At 40.0% G+C, this 15,738-nt stretch overlaps 1 protein-coding gene across 2 annotated transcripts in view; it reads right to left on the reverse strand.

Annotated features, from left to right (window-relative positions):
- LEO1 (LEO1 homolog, Paf1/RNA polymerase II complex component) overlaps positions 1-15,738 on the reverse strand; it is a 34,261-nt gene that overhangs the window by 4,985 nt on the left and 13,538 nt on the right. For both annotated transcript variants that reach the window (XM_006065963.3, XM_044925018.1), the window contains exons 4-11: positions 14,568-14,662; positions 13,416-13,561; positions 12,603-12,687; positions 10,498-10,592; positions 9,807-9,941; positions 8,489-8,624; positions 7,111-7,297; positions 4,283-4,380 (exon numbers count right to left, since the gene is read on the reverse strand). In XM_006065963.3, the coding sequence (XP_006066025.1) occupies positions 4,283-4,380; positions 7,111-7,297; positions 8,489-8,624; positions 9,807-9,941; positions 10,498-10,592; positions 12,603-12,687; positions 13,416-13,561; positions 14,568-14,662 (977 nt within the window). The remainder of the gene's footprint in view (positions 1-4,282; positions 4,381-7,110; positions 7,298-8,488; positions 8,625-9,806; positions 9,942-10,497; positions 10,593-12,602; positions 12,688-13,415; positions 13,562-14,567; positions 14,663-15,738) is intronic.

A 15,738-nucleotide genomic window follows, 5' to 3' on the forward strand; every position in this document is an offset into this window, starting at 1 on the left:
TGTGAAGAAGCCTGAGCGCCGAAGAATTGATGCTTTTGAACTGTGGTGTTGGAGAAGACTCTTGAGAGTCCCTTGGACTGCAAGGAGATCCAACCAGTCCATTCTGAAGGAGATCAGCCCTGGGATTTCTTTGGAAGGAATGATGCTGAAGCTGAAACTCCAGTACTTTGGCCACCTCATGCGAAGAGTTGACTCACTGGAAAAGACTGATGCTGGGAGGGATTGGGGGCAAGAGGAGAAGGGGACGACAGAGGATGAGATGGCTGGATGGCATCACTGACTCGATGGACGTGAGTCTGAGTGAACTCCGGGAGTTGGTGATGGACAGGGAGGCCTGGCGTGCTGCGATTCATAGGGTCGCAAAGAGTCGGATACGACTAGTGACTGATCTGATCTGATCTGATCTGAAAGTACAAGAAACCAACACACAGACAGCCAAGGCTTCCAGGGAAACATACTCTGAACCTCGGCCTTGGGAAAGCCTCACACTGGAGGGGAAGCTGGAGCTACAGTTGTTCCAAGTTGCTGATGGCTCCATAAAGACAGGGGCTTCTAACAGAAAAGGCAAAGCTGCCAAGGGGGGAATGAAGGTTCTATGAGGCAGAGCTGGGGGAGGAGAGAGAGACAGAAGGAAGCAGACCACCAGCACCACATTCTGGGCAGTCTCAGCAGGTCACCTCTTTTACTCAAGAAAGCTGCAGCCTGGACATGCCACCCTTTCTTCCCATCGTCTGCATGTTCCTTTCCACGGGATCTTTCCCTTTTCCACAGTTTCTTCTACTACTACCAACCTTTCACTCTGGGAGTAATTTAGGTTTTCTAAAATTTTCTCTGCTTACAAAAATAAGGGAGGATAAAAAGCTTTGTTTTTTTTTTCGCAACTTAGTCCCTATTGGGGAAGGGAAATGAGCATTCACTGTGACACCTACTTTCATATCGGTTATTAACTAGAATACAACTTTATAAGGCAGACAGCGTTAAGTCCCATAGAACAGGTGAGGAAACAGACTTGGAAATGTGAGATGCCTTGCTCAAGCCAATATAAAAGGTAGAGGGTAGCCCCAAGATTCAGCAATCCAGAGCCCTGTCCTTTCCCCCATATCAAGGAATGCTCTCGTGACAATGGTCATTCTCTGGTGCGGGAACTTAAGGTTTGAAAACTGGCTTAATCTCAGAGGAATACCTAGATTCATGGCGTGTGGGTGGGGTTTAGTGTGCAAATAAGGAGAGAGGCCTAGAGCAGGTTCCCCTTCCCTCCACTCTCCCACTGTAACCCACTCCAGGACTTGAACTGGGGTAGTGAGGAGGTTGGGAGGTCCAGGCAGAAGCAAAGTCTCTGATGTCAGGAAAGGAGAAGCGGAAGGGGGGCTGGGGGAGGAGCGACAGGAAGACTTAACAGCGAGTATGAGTATTCGAGTATTCGGGTGAGGGAGGTAGAGGGCAGCCCCTGTAACAGACATCTAGGAGGCATTCGCAAGAGATATTTTTAAGTCATGCAGTTACAGGTTTGTAACTGCCCGGCCTCAAAGAAGGCTATCTGATGGATCACAGGTTGAAATCTCATTTCTGAGAATTCTAGGAATAAACAGAAGTCCCATGACACTTCTCAATTTTCATTCAGTTTCTGCTTGCCAATAAATAAAACGGCATCTGCCTAGATGACAACAGCTGTTTGCCAACAGTTCAACACACTGTAAATACATCATTAAGACATCTCCTATCTAATTTAAAACAAATATGTTGCAGAATAATTTAACAATTTTGTCTATTTATCTTCCATAGCATACCACTTCCAAGGAAGACTGGGAAATAGTAAATGTTGTGATTAACAAACAATAACACAAGGACAAAATTCCGTTTCACATGAGAAAAGAGCTCATGCAAGTTCACAGTTCATAGAAGGCCAAAATGATCAAAGTACATTAAAATCATGAGTAACAGGAACACAACAATGTTTCCACAATATGGCAGAACAGTCCTTCGAATAACCCTCTCTCTGAAAATAACAATGATGAAAAACTATAAACAAACCCAAGTGATGGCAAGAAAATAAGGTATAATCACAAGCCAAAAATTAAGCAAAACCAAGAACCCACAGAGACGAGCAGAGCACTAAAGCAGGCTTTCTCCTTGAAGACAGTTACCGAAATGTATGAACTACAAGCTTTGCTTTTATGCCCTGCAGGGTGCCAAGGACAGGACACCAAGGCCAAGTGCAGCAGATGAACAACAGACCCCGAAGGACTGTATCTTTACTGTTCAGGTGAACTACAGATAAGCCCAGGCCCCTTTCTCTGAGGCAGGGGTCAGCAAATCATTCCGGTAAGGGGCCTGAGGCCAAATGTCTTCGGCTTTACAAGACATATGGTTTCTGTTGCAACTAATCAACTCTGTCACCGCAGAAGGAAAACATCCAGAAACAATACATAAATGATTAACTATGGGTAGATTTCAAAAAAAGTTTATTTGAAAAAGAACAGGTGGCAGGCTAGATTAGTCAGCGGGATGTAGTTTGCCAACCCCTGTTTCAAATGCCTGCAAGGGTAATTTCCAGTCTCTAACATTTGAACTAATTAAGAGGGGATTAAGAAAAAATTTAAACATTTCTAGGAAAATTCATAACAACAAGTCAGAACCCATACTTCCAATAACTAAAATGATCTGTTCCAAGAATATAATTTAAAGTAGTCCCAAGGTAGCCGGCAGAAGCAAATTTATATCATCTTCAGAGCCATCAATTTAGGCTATAAAAATCTCCACTGATCTGAGTAAATCAATCATTTAATCACAGAACACATGGAGAAATAAGTCATCATAAAACAGCTATCAGAAATAATCAGAAGTAAAACCACATATGTAAAGACTTCAGAATATCAGATATAAAAGACCATACCGGTAGGTTTAAAATACTTAAAGACATAAAGGAGAAACTGAAAAATATGAATTAGGAGCAGGATTTTTTTAAATGACCAATTTGAAAAACTAAACCTCTAGAGATTAAAAAACTGAAACAATTAAAAATTGAGTAAAAGAGATCAACAATGTATTAGACAGCTAAAGAAAGAAACAGTGAACTAGAAGAAGCTGTCCAAGAATGCAAAGCTAAAAAGACATGGAAAATATGAAGGACAGCTTGAGAGTCATGGAGGATAAAGTGAGAAGGAATAACATGCATCTAATCAGAGTTTCATGAAGAAAGGAAAAAGAATGGTAGGAAGTAATATCTGAAGAATTAATAGCTGAGAAATTTTCAGAACTAATGAAAGATATCAATCTATAAATTCAGAAAGTCTAACAGATCCCAATCAGAGAAATCAAAAGAAATTCAAAGTAGGATACCACAGAACAGTTCAAGAACACCAAAAATAACAATAATCTATAAAGACTTAAGTAAAATAAGTAAGTCCTGGGTATGTAATGCACAGCACAGTGACTGTAGTTAATAATACTCTATTGTACACCTTAAAGTTGCTAAGACCATGGATTTTAAAAGTTCTCATCACAAGAAAAAAAATATACATAACTATCGTGGTGATGGATGTTAACTAGACTTACTGTGGTAATCACTTTGCAATATATACATGTATCAATCAAATCATTATGCTGTACACCTGAATATAACATCACATAAAGTTATATGTCACATATCATGTATCAAGTTACATATATCTTGAAAAAAAAACTTAAAATTTCTCAGTACCTGAACTCTCATAATTTGAAAAGGATACTGTTAAAAATATAAATTAAAATTTCTTTGAAATTTTATTATTTCAGTAACACATGGAAATTTATTTTATTGAATTACTCAGTACTATTTCAAATACTAGTTCATCTACATAAAAAGAAAAGATTTTTCTACCATAAGAATTATTTCTGTAATTTTAAAAACATATTGAAAATTTTTTAAAAAGAGCAAAAGAAAGAAGAGATACACAGTCTACCCACACTAAATGCTTTCTATACTAGCTCTCTAGTAGAGCCTGGCTCTCTCAGGGCAGGTCTTCCCCCAGGCCTCTCCATCTACCTGGCACGCCCATCCTGGCTGGTGTGCCCTGTGCTAGCATTCTTCCTGCAACACACCAAGAAGAGGTCTCCTTCTCTAAGCAGGGGTATCAGACGCTCTAATGGGCCACTCCCAGCCTGTTTCTGGATTTATCTCACTGAGCTTCAGTGAAGTGTGTAGACATATGTCTGTGCTCCTAGGCTGTGAGCTCCTCCTCATTTCAGTCATTAACATGTGGGTACAGGGTAAACCTCTAGAATTGAATAAATTTGGTTTTACCTCATCACTGGTGAGTTTCTTCGCTTTGAGTAACCTTTGAGCCTTATCTTCTTCTGATCCCTCATCACTGTCTGACGAATAGATTCTAGCTCGTTCCTCTGAAAGCAAAGAGGAAGATTTGTGAGTGACTTTCAAAGATAATCCATTCCTGGATCTTCTTCTGATGTATATCTTCAGTTCCTTCTGTATATTGTTTACAGAGAAGCAAATAATTAAGAACTTTTAAAATTTCAGATTTCCCTGGTGGTACAGTGGACAAGAATCCACCTGCCGATGTAGGGGATACAGATCCAATGCCTGGTCCAGGAGCAATGCCACACGCCACAGCTAAGCCCACGTGCCACAGGTACTGAAGCCTGCGCTTCTAGAGCCCATGCTCCACAACAAGAGCAGCCACCGCAGTGACGTCTGAGCGCCACGACAGAGTAGCCCCTGCTTGCCGCAACTAGAGAAAGCCTGCAGCAACAGTGAAGATCCAGAGCAGCCAAAAATAAAAAAATAAATATTTTTAAAATTTAAAGATAAATGTAAATTGAGATCTGTTGAAGCGAAGTACTTGTCCTCTCAAATACAAGACTGATTTAAAAACAATTTTTTTAAGGTTTGTGTGCAAGATGATTAAAGAGACAGACATCAGTATTCTTCCAAAATAGCCTGAGTCATTCTTTCATAGAGGTAACAGTTAACTCAAGCTTTGAAGATAAAACAGGAGGTGGTTTCCAGGGCCTGTAAGACCACCTATTGCCAGGTAGACATTTCCAAGGGAGATGGAGATGAATAAGTCTGTGCTGACACCCCAGCTCAGGTGAAGCATGGGTGAAATAAGAACAGTTGCTATTAGACCAACCTCCTCACTTCATAGCCCAAAGCCCTGCCTTTCCCCCTACTCCCTGCCTACCTGACAGAACTGACTGTTAATAAACTTGCCTGTCAGGACTGTAATCACTGGGGAACTGAATATTATACAACTCTCTCCTAAAGACATCCTCAATTTTTTGTTTTTATTTAGTTTATATGGCATGTTTTTCTACAATTAATCTTTTCTGTGGGAAATTAGCACTATTGAAAACATAAAAGGTCTTTATACTGTAGTTCCAAAATAAATAATAGGCAGGTAGGAAGGGTGTAAAAAGTCCACCAGAACAAATGCAGTTGCTGTTTAAAAAAAAAAAAAAAAAGGAGAAAGGCATCCCATGGGATGGTCAGAGAAAGAGAAATTTGGGTGTTCTTAAAATTTATCATTCTAACAGAGCAAAACCATTAACAAGGTGACCCAAGGTTTTGTACAGTGATTCCCAAAGCTCTATTAAAGCTCATCTGGAGAAGATTTGATCCTCATTTTACTGATGGGGAATGTGGTATATTCAGAGATGTGGAGTCACTCCTGAAGCTGATGAGTGCTAAGTACAACGATGATAGTTTTGTGTGGCGTTTATTTAGTACTTGTTATATGCTGGGCACTGGATACAGTATTTAATATGCAGTATGTCAGTCAATTTTCAAAACAACCTCATGGTGTAAACACTTACTAATAAGCAGCTTTTTTCTTGATAAGGTAACAGAAAAAAGAGGTACTGTAACTTTCCAAAAGTCATCCAGCTGAAAAGTGGCAGGGCTAAGATCAGAGCAGGCGGAACCAGGGTGTCCAGCCTGGTCTCCCACCTTCGGGTTCAGTTTACTTTTCAGCACAACATCTCACTCGCTGGCTGCGGGGAAACTTCTGGAGGCAGTACTGTGGCCGAGACAGATGCCTCAGAAGTCAGGCCGCCTGAGTCTCGAACTCTTTGTGTACCAGCTATGTCTTTGCACAAGCCACTCAACCTCTCCAAGTCTCAGTTTCCTCAATAAGGGTGAGACAAAAATGGACCCTGAGGCATTATACTAAGTGAAATAAGTCATACAGGGAAAGACAACCACCGTATGATCTTACTTATATGTGGGATGTGAAAAAAATGGAAAACAAAGAACCAAGTTCATAGATACAGAAGCCAGATTAGCAGCTGCCTGAGATGTGGTGTGGAGGGTGGAGGCAAAGGGAGTCAAATGGTACAAATTCCAGTTATAAGATAAATAAATCCTGGAGATATAATGTACAGCATGGTGACTGAAGTTAATAATAATGCACTGCATATTTTAGAGTTGCTGAGAGCTGATATTAAAAGTTCCCATCACAAGAAAAAGAATTCTACAACTGTCTTTGGTGGCAGACGTTATTAACTAGACTTATTATAGTGGTCATTGCACAATACATACAAATACCGAATCGTTAGACTATAACCCTGAAACTAATGCAATGAGTTTAGTATTCAATTAAAAAATTTTTAAAAAGAACAAGACAATAATAGTAACTGGGTCATAACATTGTTATGAGGACCAAACAGGATCCATGTTTGAGTGTTTGCCTGGAACTCAGTATGTGCTGAAATGACCATTAAAAATTACTGGTACTTGTGAAAGAAAAGAATATACAATGGAGAAGTTTGAAAGAAAACACATGTATTCTCTGAAAAACTGAACTTCCTGATTTCTAATTAGTAATTTTAAAAGTTGAGAAAAGTTCCAAGATACACAGTTGGCAGACATTCAAACCAGGGAGCAGAGGCTCAAGAGACGAATCTAGAAGTGCAAATACAAGCAGCTTCTACTCTTTTAGGCTGACCCCAAAGAATTTCACGACGACTAGCTCTTGAGACCTTGAAACGTCTCACTTATTAACACTGATTCCTTAAAAATAAAATGCCCAATGACTCGGCATTCACAGTATACTGAATGCAAAGGTGAATTCCACAACCCTGAAATGATGAAATTTCATTTCTGCTCAAACTCACCTCGAATGCCCCCTTTGTATCGGTTTTTAATGGCAGCCAAGCTGATGGACTCCTCGCCTTCCTCCTCCTCATCGTATCGATCAGGTTCTAGGTAACTAGCACTCAGTCCCCGCTGGTGCTGTTTCTCTCTCATGCGGCGCTGCTGAGACTCCCTACGAATAGAAGCCCTCAAACGTTCTTCTTCTTTCTGTAAAGAAGCAAATTAGTGAACTTTAAAAAAGATGACCTCACTTAATGCCCACTCAAAACTACCTCACTCTAAAGAACATGAAAATGCCTTGCCCGGGATAACACCAGTTCCTGTGTCCTCAGGGTGAGTTCCCTCCATTTCACACCTCTGTTACCACAGGTGGTCATCATCATGTTCAATTCTAACGCATGAAGACACCACAGGGTGGAGAGGCAGAAGGCTCCCTCACACCAACCGCCCCATCACAACTGGCATGGGCACGGCTTTGGGAGCTGCAGCAATCCCTCTGCTGCCAGGAACAGTCCAGAGGGCACGACCAGCCTGAGGAGCCGCGTTCATGCCCAGCGGATGCCTGAGGGAAGCAGGTTCTCTTCACCCTGAGACACACCTGACTTACCCAGGCTCCACCAAACTACCATGGTGCCCAGATATTCCTGCCTGGGGCTGTCAACCCAGGGAACTCCCCACAGCTAATAGCAGGATGAGGGGGTGCTGGTGGAGAGGGGCTCTGAGCCCCCAAATAGACCCTTCATTCTCTTCTATCTGCCTGGCTTCCACACCTTGGGGTTCACCGGGCAGGCCCAGGCAATGAGAGGTCAGGGATGTTCTGGCATTCCCTTGATTCCTTGTTTAATTGCTTTATTACTGCATACAACTCTAATCCTGTAATAATCACTGTCAACAGAACATGGATTAAAAACAACCTAGTGGATTCCTTGTGCATTTCCACAGGAGTTGGGGAAGTGAAGGAGGGCCTGGGCATCTCTCAACGTGGTCCTGGAGTCTGCAGGTCCTTCAGCCCCGCTACCTTCAGCGGAAAACGGAGGAAACTTCTGGTCTTTTTATATTCTATCTAGACTAATTCTCGAGCACTTGCACTGATTTTTGACATGGACGCCAAGTCAGCCATGGATGACTTATTTCAACATCCTTAAAATTATCTGTGAAGGTTCAGATTCCTTTAGTCAACAGGTTGCTCTCAGCACTTGGTGGGAGAGAAACCAAGCCAGGGTCTGTTTTAGGACCCTCACCACATTACCCTTATTTGCCAAATGTTTAGGAAATGGAAACCAGCTCCCTGTTCATGCCAGCTGGAAGGAGGAAAGGTGGGTCAGTAAGAGATGATGAACAATATTTTGGGAAATGCTTAATATATCAAAATTCTAGGATAAAGCTCAGCCAACATACCTTGATCATCTCTGTGCGCTGGCACTCAGGATCACGACCAGCCATTGGCAAGATTCGAATCTTCTGTGTCTTTGAACATCTATCTGCAAGTGACAGTGTCATCTTTCTATGTGTGGCACTGTCTGTAGAGTGAGGTCTGCAGGAAAGGAACAAAAATACCTCACTATTTAGCAAATACATTGGTGAGCCAGCCATACCAACATCAGACGAGGCCAGTGAGCATTTCCCATTCTCAAGAAAAAATAGGCAGAGACACAAAACAATATACTAGATGGGGATTCGAACCTTTCTTCATTCTGCAGCTTACTAAACCATTCTCACCTCCACAAGTGAAGTAAAATATGGAAAGCTTGAGTAAAAAAGGCTTGCACAGCATGATCACCCTCTAGAAGCAGTAAATTGATGGGCTCACACAGCATTCATTAAAAATTAAAAAAGAAAGAAAACAAAACCAAAAACCAAGAAGCATTCATTGAATACTGAGTGCGAAGCACTGTACTCTTGTGTATTCTATATTACATGACTTCACTGTCATAGCTCCTCTAATGAGATAATTATTACATTTTATATATTAGGAAACTGAGGTAAGGAAAACTGAGAAAAGTTGCACAAGGTCATGCATGTGGAAGTGAGACTCAGATACAGGTCTATTTGATTCCAAAGCTATAATCTTGACCATTACAATTTTGAAAATGTAATTCATAACCAAGAATACTGTGCCATCTCTAAAGGTAAGGTAAGCATTACCCAAGGAGGATGATCTGCTTAGAATCAAGGAAAGAAAAACATGAACGTTTCACTGTGCTGCTGTCCTGTCTCAACAGGGGGAACGCACTTGCCCGCTGACCCAAGTATGCAGGACCGCCTGAAGAGGCAATGGATGCAGGGCCCTAAAGAACAGATGACCTTGGCCTTCATACCCCCCAACTCACTGCCCTTCCTCTGATCGCATGCCCACTAAGAACCTCTAACTATCAGTCTCACAGGTAAATTTTACTAAAAAGGAAGATACTCTGCCCAGTTAGTACTCTTAGGTCTCCTGGCAGCTATAGTAATCTCTAGAATTAATATACTGACGTTCTGGTTTACATACCAGTCTCCTGGAGCTCTGGTTAGCACGACCTGGCTCCCTGTGAAGCAGCAACTTTCAGAGCACTTGACAAAAGAGCCTTTGAACCTTCAGAGCTGAGAACCAGATCTTGGTCTTTGGGGAACTATACTGTGAGGTTATGCCAATCAGGAGTCAGGCACTTTGAACAACACCTGTATGTCACTGCTTTTACTGTTTAACAAATAGTACGTTGATGAGAGTAATTACCTGAATGTGAGTTTGGTTTTAAAGACGGCTTGTCCCTGTAGACCGGTACCTTGTCTTATAAAAAGGTGGTTGTGATCGCCCTGCAGTGGAGCCTTGTAAACATCAAACACCTCATTGCCTAAGTGCAGGGACATGCTGAAAAGAAGGAACACTTCACATGTTAGTCAGAGAGCTTTCACTCTCTCATTTTACTTCACTTCGAATGTGATTCAATGGCTGTTTTCTCTCCTAACACAGAATTCAGAAGCAAGGGAAGAATAAAAAGGCATGATGTGAAAAAAGACTTACACAGAAGTAAAGAACACTGTGTGTTTATGTTTAGGAAGCAAAACATGCTGTGACATTCACTCAGCCCCTACCACCTTCCCAGCGAAGGGCAGCTTTACTAAAGTGTCAGCTTCTAGGGAGTAGTACGCAATGGGCAGGGGAGCTGGTCTAATTTTCCTGACTACGGTGCTATAGCCAGAGGATGATCACATTTCCAGCCTACTTTTAACAAGTCTCCCACCAGCCTGTACGACCCTCAACTGCTTACTTATTTCTGAGGTTTTCTATACCAGAGAAATGCCAGAGACTAAATAACAGAAATCCTTTAATAAGAGGTATACCCCAAATAAGGTCTTACTGCAAAACATCATCCCTCCCAGCCACATTCTGTATGTTTCCACACTCTTCAGGCATCTGTGCTCACCTCCCATCAGACCACTTGACTATTCGAGCATTGCTTTCTTTAATTTCATTTCCTTCTTCATCCCGGCGTATCCTCCACCTTATGGTATTTTCTACCTGTTTTAAAAACACAAGTACCTTAGAATACTGTCGTTTTTGCGTCTTCTCTCCACAAGAGATACATAATCACATAATCACAGAATAAGCATGGACTATACAGTCCATGGAATTCTCCAGGCCAGAATACTGGAGTGGGTAGCCATTCCCTTCTCCAGGGGATCTTCCCAACCCAGGGATCAAACAGAAGTCTCCCACATTGCAGGCAGGCTATTTACCACATGAGCCACAAGGGAAGCATAAAACAGGTTAGCCACATACAAATATGAAAACACAGGGGCCATTATTAACTGTGAAGCCACTTTGAAAAACGCTTTCTATTACATAAGGTGATTCAAATAATAATGATGCTATGATAGAATACTCTGCTAGGTCTTACCCTATTGGGATGAAAGACACATTAAAGCACTTCTAAAGACACAGAACTCAGAGAGGTACGTAAACTGTACCTGGCTCTTTGTTCATTAAAGAATTAATCATACCACCAACTGACTCTTTAAGAATGGCAGGCCTTGTCTCAAGAGCATCATTCAAAAAAGCCAAGGATCCAAGGTTATTTTCCATCACCCATCAAGGTTTTAAAAAACAATAGTCTGCTATACACTGACATTTTGTAGTCTACACACTAAGGTTTCAGAGTAAAACATTTATTTCTAGACATTAATGCTGATATTAGAGTCTGGTATTATGTGACCTTAAAACATAGATACATGGACACTTGTTGATGTACCATGATAAAAGATAAGGGGAAAATGTAAAAATCAGTAAAAAAGTAAGTAAATAAGGAACTATCACATTAATTTATATAAATGATGAGAAATAAAAGCAACAGAGTAACTCCAGAGGTACTAAATCAGTCACGAAAAATTAACAGTGCTACCCTTAAATCAATAGATATACACATGTTCCAAGGGAAACATTAAGAGATAACCTAACATGGAGACAGAGGAGGGGAAGTAAAAAAGAGCAAAAAAAAGAGCCTATATATTTAATGGTGTGACCTTGACCAAGTTAATGGTGCCTGTTTATCTCCATTTCCTCATCTGATTTACATTTCCATTAAGTGGGAGGAGTAATGAAATTTCACTGAAAACCTTTGGAAGCTCATGCATTTTACAGAAACCAGTTTATATCAAGGTTCTTTAGGTACTTATGGATCCATTAAACTTGAAAAGATGGAATTATTCTAAAAGTTCAGCCCCTGAATTCTAAGAAGGCCGGACTCTCACTTCTTAATATTTTAATACCATGTACAATATCTACTGGAAAAAAAAAAGAAAGTATTTACAGGAAATCTTCAGATTTAAGAATTTAAAATGCATAGTACCAGTTTTGGTATCATGAGTTCAACTGTTTCTTGTTACTGTGCTACAACTCAGCTCTAAACCTTCTACTTAAACCTACATCCTCCTTGATTAAAGGAAGATTAGAGGCCGTCCTTGGACAGAGTAACCAGACAGTACAAGATCTCAAAGAGAAGCATTAATAGGAATTTAGCACAATAAAAATCCCTCCTAATAGTGAACACGAACAATTGGAAAAATACAAAGACACCCATGTGGTGAAGTGTTAAGTACCAGTAATAAATTCTTCTTTTGTATATGATTTGTACATCCGTAGATCAAAGAACCTGAAGATAATTTCCCCTTGCAGGAAGTTGCTAGAACTTAACCCAAAACAAATATGGAGGGAGCTGTTCTAAACACAAACCACAGTACAACTTATTATGAAGAAAGTAGCTAATAATTTTTTTAAAGCACCAAAAGATGTAATAGAGCAAAAAAAAAAAAAAAAAGTGATAAAAAAAGTGATGTCTTTTGTTTTTTTGTGATTTTTTTGAGAAAAAGCTATGCTATTTTCTTTCTAAAAACTATTCTGAAAAGGTAGACGATTAACTTGTTGACCACACAGGAAACAGAGATCATTTTCAAAAGCTTAAGTCTCAAGTTAGTATCCCCAGGTTTTACTTTATAAAAGAAAAAAAGAAAAGGGTAAAGCACAAAATGGTACCTTTAATTTTAACCTGGTTCGACCTTCTTCATCCAGCATTTCTTCATCTTCAAATTCATCTTCATAATACTGAGGATCAAATGGTCTACAAATTGTTTTTAAAATAAATTATTAGTCATATTTTGTAAGAAATATTCCTGCTACATAAAGCAACTTTAAAAAATCCTAATAACTAAAAATCATAATAGTCAACTATCTTCATGTTCAACTATAAGGATGTATTCAAATTACTGCACCTTCTTGAAATTTGGTATTAATACATATTGCTTGAAATAAAGAGCAAGCAAGGAGAAATATTCAAGTACTCTTAATTCTTATGTAAGTCTCTGAACAAGTAGGCCACGTATATCCTAGCTTTCCACGTTTTGCTAGGAACAAGTTTTTAAATAGCACAAAGAGCTTGCATGTAACTTAGTGAATAATATCCATCAGTGCTGTTTAACAGTCCAAACCCTTCGTTTTTCTAGATCCACAACGGCTGCTATAGAGGACATCTGCAGTTTTTCTAGCAAACTTCACTACTCTCAATTTCAGTTTTTTCAGGGCTTCATTAGTCAGAAACACCCAAGACTAGTGACACCTGTTAATTCATAAGAAAGTAACAGACTGCTAAAAACAACTACAAGCATTATAAATCTCCTTTACCAATAGTCCATACTTTTTCTATAAAAGGATATATTTGGTTTTTATTTTTTCAGAGATATATAACCAGTTTTCCATTTTGTGACTAGTCAATCTATACAAAGTAAGAAAAATATCAACATTCTACATATTCCTATCCAATATTAAAAAACTATCAACTGATCCCCTTACCTGGGTTCTACACTGAGAAAGTTGGGCAGCTTAACAAAATATAAGTCATTTCCTAAATCAGTGTTTACTTTGGGTATTTCTACTTCTATTCTGGTCTCAGGAATTGGCTCCTCCTCCTGTTGATCTTGAGGCAATCCATTTTCATCCTAGTAAAAGAGTCACAGAATTTTAGAGCTTGATGGGACTTTAGAGATGGTCCAGCTCCATTTCCACACTTTAATCGTTTAGGAAGATAAGAAGCATAATGAGACATGACTTCAGGGCTATTATCCATCCCTACCAACCAACCCCCCAAAACCCCCACAGAAAAACAAGATCGGTTTAGAAGCATCAAAGCAAGAAAACATCTCTTTTATGATAAATCTATCTTCCACATACTCACCAACAGAAATGTTAAATTAACAGACACTTGAATATGAAGTCACTTTATCAATTAAAATTAGAGAAAATTATCAACAAAACACACTTGCTGACATGAACAAGAAAAACATTCAAATAAATGTTATTCAATTCACAGGTCCGTGCAGTCTAGTCTCTTAAGGTGTGGGCCCACCTCACACTGGGCAGTTCTTTCTTTCTATCATCTTTCCCGCAGTGACAACATCTTGCAAAAACTACAGTACAATATCACAACCAGGAGACTGACCTGACCCAGGAGGATAAAGGACATTCCCATTACCACAAGGATTCACGCTGCCCTTTTATTGCCAATATCCACTTCCCTCTTGCCCTCATTCTGCTGCTGTAATTTCCATTAATCTTGTCTCCATTTCTATAATTCTGTCATTTCAAGACTGTTATAGGAGTGGATTTATACAGTCTTAACCTTTTGGGACTGGCTGTTTCTCACTCAGCATAATTCCCTGGAACTTCATCCAAGTTGCTGCATATATCAGTAAATTTCATTTATCAGTAAACTTTATCCAAGTTGCTGCATCTATAAATCCTTTTTATTGCTGAGTAGTATTCCACGGAAGGACGTTTCAAGACAGTTTTTTCTAATCCTCTTTATAACCAGGAGTTCTCTACATAAATGAGGAAGTCACACATTCACTGTATTTCCATACTGCAATTCAGTTACCGACTTCCTCTTCCTGGCATAAAAGAGACACTTAGTTCTCTCTTCCAGTTCTCACTGGTAATTTTACTTACAACAGGCTGTCCTGGAGTGGGTGGTTTATCTTCCCCATCACTCCCTGAAGATATATCATCAGCACCTCCAAAGAGATCCATGGTTCCACTATTATCTTCAATGCAAGAGGAAAAAGGCACAGTGTTTAATACCTGTAACAATGATTCTTCAAAGCTATCACTTCAACATATTCCTAAAGTTCCTAGACCCAGCACCTGGAAACCACCCAAACACAACTCTGAGCCTGGCATTCAGGGATCTAACTAGAGTGTCTGTGCAAAGGAAGAGGGCAAATCCAGTGAAGCGCAAAGTTCACAGGAGGCACTCCTTTCCTCCTTTACTTACTGTTTTTCCACTTTCCTTTATTCCTCAGGAGCCCAAATATCCTCCTACAGTCCAGATACTCAAATTTGGGGCTTAAGCACACCATACAGGCCTATTCTCCACGTCATCCTTCAGGTTTTAAAATTACAGGTCATGTCTACCCAGGCTCCCTTCCTCTCAGGAAAAACTTCACCCAAAAACAGGCAAAACAATAACATCAACTATAATCTGTAATAAACCAAAGTGGGGTAGTAAAGGAGATGACAGGAAGATAGGAGGGTGGTCAATAGGTAGACTGCTTGAAACAGATTATAGAAGCGTTGCAATTTTGGTAATGACATGGTCTAGGGTAAAATCATGAGAGTGAGTCACTAAGAGAAGGTAAAGGACAGACCACTGAAAAAGAGAAGGAAACCTATTAAAATGGTCAAAATTCAGAACCCTGACAACATCAAATGCCAGCAAAAATGTGGAGTAACAGGAACTCTCATTCACTGATTCAGGTAGGAATGCAAAATGGCACACCTGCTTTGGAAGACAGTCTGCAGTTTCTTACCAAACTAAACATATTCTTACCAGATGCCCCAGAAATTGTGCTCCTTGGTGTTTACCCAAAGGACGTACACACTTATATCAACACAAAAACCTGCACACAAATGTCTACAGCTTTACTCATAATTGCCGAAATTTAGAAGCAACCAAGATGTCTTTCGGTTCGTAAATGATAAACTGATACATCCAGACCATGGAATACAGGAATACCTTGGAGATATCTCAGGTTTGGTTCCAGACTATGCTCATGTGCCCACCTGATTATTTTCTTCTTAGGTTTTATCACCATCTAACATGCTATATATTTCATTTACT

Source organism: Bubalus bubalis, chromosome 11 (genome assembly GCF_019923935.1).
Source record: "Bubalus bubalis isolate 160015118507 breed Murrah chromosome 11, NDDB_SH_1, whole genome shotgun sequence".
Classification (NCBI taxonomy): domain Eukaryota; kingdom Metazoa; phylum Chordata; class Mammalia; order Artiodactyla; family Bovidae; genus Bubalus; species Bubalus bubalis.